This window comes from Cariama cristata, unplaced genomic scaffold, assembly GCF_000690535.1.
Source record: "Cariama cristata isolate BGI_N322 unplaced genomic scaffold, ASM69053v1 scaffold37027, whole genome shotgun sequence".
NCBI classification, from domain to species: domain Eukaryota; kingdom Metazoa; phylum Chordata; class Aves; order Cariamiformes; family Cariamidae; genus Cariama; species Cariama cristata.
The window spans coordinates 9,220-15,912 of NW_009625608.1; the positions used below are offsets into that span (position 1 = coordinate 9,220).

At 41.9% G+C, this 6,693-nt stretch overlaps 2 protein-coding genes across 2 annotated transcripts in view; one reads left to right on the top strand and one right to left on the bottom strand.

Moving 5' to 3' along the window:
• The window catches only part of USP30 (ubiquitin specific peptidase 30), a gene marked incomplete at its 5' end in the record, with an annotated part of 10,957 nt that extends 9,212 nt beyond the window's left edge, over nucleotides 1-1,745 (top strand). Inside the window, 2 exon segments of the mRNA XM_009703667.1 lie at nucleotides 1-75; nucleotides 1,166-1,745. The exon segment at nucleotides 1-75 is cut by the window's left edge and continues 29 nt beyond it. Coding sequence (XP_009701969.1) covers nucleotides 1-75; nucleotides 1,166-1,457 — 367 coding nt within the window.
• Nucleotides 1,746-4,623: 2,878 nt separating this feature from the next.
• ALKBH2 (alkB, alkylation repair homolog 2 (E. coli)) lies at nucleotides 4,624-6,647 on the bottom strand. The gene is made up of 4 exons (XM_009703668.1): nucleotides 6,596-6,647; nucleotides 5,941-6,139; nucleotides 5,488-5,793; nucleotides 4,624-4,645 (listed from the first exon to the last, which is right to left on the bottom strand). The coding sequence occupies exons 1-4, from the start codon at nucleotides 6,645-6,647 to the stop codon at nucleotides 4,624-4,626; spliced, it is 579 nt and encodes a 192-aa protein (XP_009701970.1).
• Nucleotides 6,648-6,693: the final 46 nt, after the last annotated feature.

Sequence of the window (6,693 nt, forward strand, 5' to 3'; positions counted from 1 at the left end):
TATGAATGGTGCCTGCCTCTCTTCATTGTTAACGTCCTCAGGAACTTTTCCACTTGCTGCATTCCCTGAGTGCAGGTAAGTTAGAGATTTATACCCTATCTTGTAATTTCTGTCCCTTCAAATTATGTCTTCCTTTATTCTGTCTCGGTCATGAGCCTGCATAGTCATAGAATTTAACATCTATCCTAGCTCCTGTGTAGAAGATTTTTGCTTTTCTCCTGGCTGATTTTTAGTGGCTGTCTTTGGCTCCATTTCTCTCCTAGAAAAGGGAGTAGAGCATATTACAAGCAAAGCTCAACATCTCCTTTCTCTGGTTCATGGTGCAGTAAAGCATCCTGCTAAATAGCCATAATCTTATTTTTGCTGTTTTCCTCTACCCATTTCATTTTTGCCTTTTACTCTGATTTTAAAACTACTGCAAGAAATCCATAGATCTCTTACAGATTTGTTTTCAAACATTATATTTAACAAGCTTTATTTAGGTTGCAGCTGCCATGCTTCTACTTAGTAAATCAGCCTTGATGCTTCTCCTGATAATCTGTTTTCTGGGCCTTTTGAGAACGTTCTCTTATTTTCCTGCTAGTGACCAATGTATAGTTAGTTCTATACCACTTCTCTCTGCCATTGCATATTTTCCCCACGGGGAAGGCAATTCCCACAATCTCTGTGTGAAATAAGAAGCCTGGAAGCATTTTGTGCCAAATACTTGTTACGAAGACAGTTGTAGAACAAGACCTTGAAAGTGTGTCCATTGTTATCTGCAAGTTACCTGCTGCAATTTTGCCTCTTCCCAGTTAAAAGCACATTCTTCTAGAATAGCTTTTCTGTCCAATAACAGTGCTTTAAGAACTAAATGCAGGCACGTTGGTAGGCGTGATGGAAAATGCTGTTGCAAAATTCAGTCACGTTTGCTGTACAAAATGAAGTAGCCTTCTGTGGCATAAACTGTTAAAATAAATGGTTTGGTTTTCTCCATAAGAGAATAAGGCAGGACTGTAGTGAAGACTTGGTATACAGAAAAGTAATTGCGAGGCAGTGTGTCTCGTACGGAGCCATCTATTTGCTCCAAAAAGAAACTGCAAATGAAGACAAAGCAAGTGGGGCTCCTTATGGTACGTGTGTGATCCACGAGGGCTGCTGACCCTTTTGCTCATTTGTCTTTCAGTTCCCCTGTATACCTTTACTGTCTGATGGCAGTTGTAGTTCATCATGGAGACATGCATTCTGGACACTTTGTGACTTACCGCCGCTCTCCACCTTCTCCTAAGAACCCACGCTCTGTCAGCAGTCAGTGGCTGTGGATTTCGGACGACACCGTTCGCAAAGCTAGTTTGCAGGAAGTCCTTTCTTCTAGTGCTTACTTGCTTTTTTATGAGCGTGTTCACTCGAGGGTACAGCACCAAAGCTTGGAGTTGAGGGCTGAAGAGTCCTTAAGAGAGCAGAAGGACAAAAACTGACAAAATTCTTTTAATGAGATCTACGTTGCACTTCCTGTCTGTTATGCAAATAACCCACCATAGGCCCTTTAACTTTCCCCTCCTTCTATGGCAATGGCTGGCTCCTACTGGGCGTTGTGTTTTGTACCAAAATTACCTTACCCAAAGTTGGTCTGCTAATGTTGTGCAGTCCAAAATAAATCTGTATTAGATAAGCATTTATTCTGTTAGGTAGTAATTTTTGTCAACATCTCAGCTCTGAAACAGACATTTCAAACAGACTCCCCAAGGCTGTATTCCATATTCTGACAAGTATGTAAATTTTCAAAGGACGATGCTTAATCCTATACATTTCACTGCAGACGTTTCTGAACCCAAAAGCGGTTGATGGGAAGCTGCTGTTATCAAAGGCAATGATTTAAGAAACAAAGTGCCTTGAGCTTATTTGAATAGCTACATTATCATTGTCTGAGTTCACTGCCTGTCTGCTGCATTCTGCTACATCGTCTCAAGATGATGAGAAATCTGGAATCAGATTTCTCTTGATAGCCCAGCTAATCAGTAAAGTAAGGCATCTCTACATAACGTGCATGATCCAAAAAACGACTGCCCTGTTCACATAATTTTCCTCATACTTTAGTTCTTTATACATCATAGAAGTATTTCTGCTGATTCAAAGTGCAGTTTCCTTTTTCCAGGAGAAAAGATAGATTTTTTTCTTTTTTTTTTTTTTATAATCTATTAAGAGACCCTGATTTTTTGCTCTGCATCTTTGGAATATAGCAGAAAGCAAGAGACAGAAGTGTTTGCTAGCAGTCAGTATTGTAATTTCCCTCGTTACTGTGAAACTATTGAATATGGTTGCTTGTAGTATCGACTACAACTTTTAATGCTGTGATCTCAAGGCTACTGTAATTGGTGTTCTAGACTTGCCCTTCCTATTTTAATGCTGAAAACTGCCATTTCTCATCAACGGTTCAGATACATGCTGTCTGGCTTGCAACTGAACTTTAGAGCTTGTACCGGTTGTGACTGTGAGCTGAGATGTATAGGAACTCCAGCATCCTTGTCAAGTTAAGAGTATATGGGACTGAATCGGGGCACGCACTTACCTTGTGATAAGTGAAAAGACTGATGCCACTGGACTAGGTACAGATTGCCATATAAATAGAAGTAAGGTGTACTTTGCTGCTTTAGATTGTTTGTAGGAAAAAAAAACCCAAACAAATTGCGGATGGAGAAGTAGCAAAAATTATCCTTTTGACTGCTTTTAAATTACTAGGAATAAAGTATGTAGGTTATTCTTAGCTCTTTTCTATCCATGTAAGCTTGGAGGAGGAAAAAAAAGACTAATTCATCAGACAAGCTTTTGCAGTGTAAAACGGCAACTAAGTTTTCAAATGGTAACAACTGTGTTAAACAATAGGTGTTTTTGTACCTCATACATCCATAATCCTGCCTGAAGCTCATAGGTGTTCAGAGTTCCTTAGCAGGAGGCTCAAACCCATCCAAAATAGGAGTGGTAATGGAGCTTACGCAAAACTATTTACACAACTCATCATTCCAGAGTATGGATCACAATTCTTGCTCCAAGTAATAGTCTTTATAAATCCACTGACGCACTAGTTCCTGAGAAGTCTCCCTGTCTGTGCTAAGCTAGCAGTAGCATGGTTTTAACCTTTCTATTTTAAGTTATGGAGAAACAACAAGAAAAACAAACAAACAAAACCCCTAGAAGGATGCAAAATGCCAAAAATGCCCTGGCCATTGAACTAAGACCTAAGGGACTTGCAGAAGGTGAAAGCCCTCCATTCTGGGCAGCGCAAGTGTGCAGTAGGAGCTCTGTAAAGCTGTACTGGGTGTCATCTAAGAAAAAACATCATGCAAAGCATCTAGCTCCAGCAGGTCTACCATTTGTACCTCACAACTTCAACGCATTTCCACTGCCAGCAGTGTATATTCTGCAATACCTATTCTAAACAGGGTCTGTTTAGAGTTTTTAACTGAATTTTTGAGAAGTTCACCTGAACAGGTCACTTTGTTTAGAAAGCAGTAATGCTGGAGGCGGGTCAGAACATACACACCCAATGGACTGTCTTACATTTATCAGCTTGTAACAGAGACATAAAGCCACACACTACTGCAAGCTTGCACGTTCAGTGTATTTTTCTTTTGCTTAGAGCTGCTTTCCAACAGGGGCCAGTTTGATCAGAATGAAAGCACAGTCGCTGCACAACACTGCACTGCTTAGTTTCACCCAGCTGCAGATTTACTCTGAAAGCTTCCTCAAAGGGCTATGAAGATGATGGTTGAGTAGTCAGCATTTGTTCTAGCTTTCAGTTAGGAAGGAGTAGACGGTCTTGGCTTAGCCCTCAGCTTGAGGAAGGAAGTATCAGCATCTCAGTCCTGGTCCTGAGCCATGCTAGATACTCCCAGCCTACTGTGAGCATCAAAGACCTCTGCAGATGTTTGCCACCCAACCCTCACCTTCTGAAGTCACTGGGCTCTGTGCAGGCACATGAGGCTCATCAAACACTGTTACTTGTTACTCACAAGCTTCCATGGTGGAGAAGGTGTTAATACAATGTAAAAAGCTAAAAACCATCAGATAAAACCTCCAAGATGGCATCTCTCTGTTTGGGTTATTCTTGTCTTATTTTGTGCGTTATTTAAAAATGTATGATATTATAGTCAAACTACTGCACTGCTGTTTGAAGTTGTGTTTTCACTTCAGGGTATTTTTGTAACTGTACAGTAGCAATAAAAGAATAAACTTACTAGAAAAAGTAGCTGTTCATGTGTGATAATGTCTTAAAACAAAGACCCAGCTTTAAGCCAAACCCTATTTGGTATATGCGACAGAAGCAGCACTTCACATTCTCTGGATAAGAAGCATTCATGCAGGAGCTCTTCATGCTACATATAGCATTTTCTGGTCATGGCAGAGGGTGGGAAGTACCAACTCCGAAGTGTCTAAACAGACGTTAATTCCATAGCCCTAACGAGCCTACCGCTGAAGGATAGAGCCCATCGCTAATTCAGATGCTTGTAGCCTGGTTGCGTGGGGATCAGTTCACATTCTTGCTCAGTACTTACCGTTGCTTGATTCTGCAAGACCCATTGGTGACTTTGGACTGTCTTTCCTCATTTCAGCAGGATTCACTGTCAGCATGGAAGGTGATGGCTTTCAGGTAGTCAGAATGGCATCCCTAGGGATAATTATTTAGAAAAACAGACACTCTCAAAAGTTATAGCCTTCCACAAAGCATTGTCCATATAAATGGCCCAACCCAGTCTTTCCCCAAAAGGTCACCTTGTGCTGCCTGGTTTCTGTACAGACAAAGGACAGAAGGTAGAAGAAGCCCTCTCCCTGTGCAGTAGCACCTCGTGGTGCTTCCTCCTGCCCCACCACGCTACTGACTGAAAGAACCCAGTCACCCACGTAAGCAGAGGAGGTAGAGCAGCAGAGGAATATGTGCAGACAAAAGTCATTGTGACTGTAAAACATGCAGCCAGCCATGTTGCACTCACTATATTCATATCTTAGCATTCCTTTTTTTCACGCCAGTCTCATTTGTATTTTATTTTTAAAAAACAAGCTCATTGACAGAGCATACAAGAAAGCGTCACCAGTTGAACAGCAGCAGCTTTAAATGATTACATCTTGTACTTTATAGTGTTTATAAACTGTTTCACAACTCTCTCGAGGATCTAGAGTATTTTGATCTTTTTGGAAAACTGGCTAGATTAAGACCAGTCAAGAACAAACTTCCTCTTGAGAAAAACAAGGGTATTACTCATTAAAAGTATCTATCAGCAGGACTACAGCAACATTTCACAGAGAGAAAGTATTCTTGGCATTTAAGATCAGTAGTCGCAGTCTTTCTTAGCAAGTTACCAAGTACGCTATCTCCTCTCCTGGTTTAATTTGCTCATCCAGTACTTTGGATCATCAAAGACTGTTTGAACAAGGAATAGACAGTTATGTTGGGAAAGAAAGTCTCTACTTTTGGAGTCAAAAGACCTGGTGCTTGATTGCGGAATATTTCACTTCTTGGCTATAGTCATCACTTTCCGAAATGTGAGGTTGATTCTTGGGGCAAGTACTCTCTTGCGGATGGGCAGGCTGTGGTACCAATACACATTGGTGGGGTACTTCATCATCAGCAGGCTACCATGGGCTAGCTGCAGTTTGATGGGCTTAATGTGGCGCGTTGCGTTTTTCCCTCTGGAATCACAGTGCCTGAAAACAAAGTCCCTGCAAGCTCCGAAGGACACAGATGCAATAGGACTGCGTGGAACCAGTTCTCTCTCATCATCTCGATGTTCACCTATGTGGTCCCCACCATCTTTGTATCTGTACACAGAATAGATTAGTTAGTTCTTCTACCAATCCAATTAAATGAGCGTCAAAACAATTCCTCAGTGATCTGTCAACAGTGTTGCACAAGCAATTTTTCATTTGAACAACAAGTTGCTTGATGCAATTGGAAATCAGGCGTACCTGTTAATAAGAACAAAATTAAAAGTATGTCCTGTGTCCAAAGTGATGCGGTCTCTGATACGGGTGAGAACTGGGATCCACGGCTTAGGAGAGAAGGTAACACCCGAGTAAGTGTATGTTATCTCAGGGTCTCCATAGGTTACCTGCTTCCTTGGAATGTCATGCCATTTGCCAAACACGTGCAATTTTGTCATTTCACCTGTTGAAACAAGAAATGAGAAGGATCAAAACCAACTCTGTATTACCTTTGCACGTTTCAACGTTCTCCTTGATTTGGAGCTTCTGTGAATCTCCAGTGGGACAAGAGAAGTGAGGATGCTTATGACAACCCAAAAGCTGTCATCCGTGTTCAAGTGTTTCAGCCCCAACAAAGCACTTAGCACTCAAGTCTGACGCTGCCTTACTGTCCCCCTTGAATGGGATGGATGGGACTAGCACCCCCATCGTATTCTGTTGTTGAATTAATGTGACTGGGGATATCTCATATACTACATGTACCAACAAACTCCTGTCACCATTCCAGGATTACCCCGGTTTCTCTTAAAAATTGAAGGGAACCACTTGACAAACGCTTCAAGCTAAGCAAAACTAAGCCTGCAGGATCAGACCTGTGCTTGTCCTCTTCTCAGGGCCAGGTTTTGCAAACACCAGGCACCTGCAGAAACCTCTCCACCATCTGGCAGCTCTGCCCAGGCCACGGGAATCATTCCGGGACTCGCCTTGGGCGGACCGGGCAGGGAAACACTTCACCGG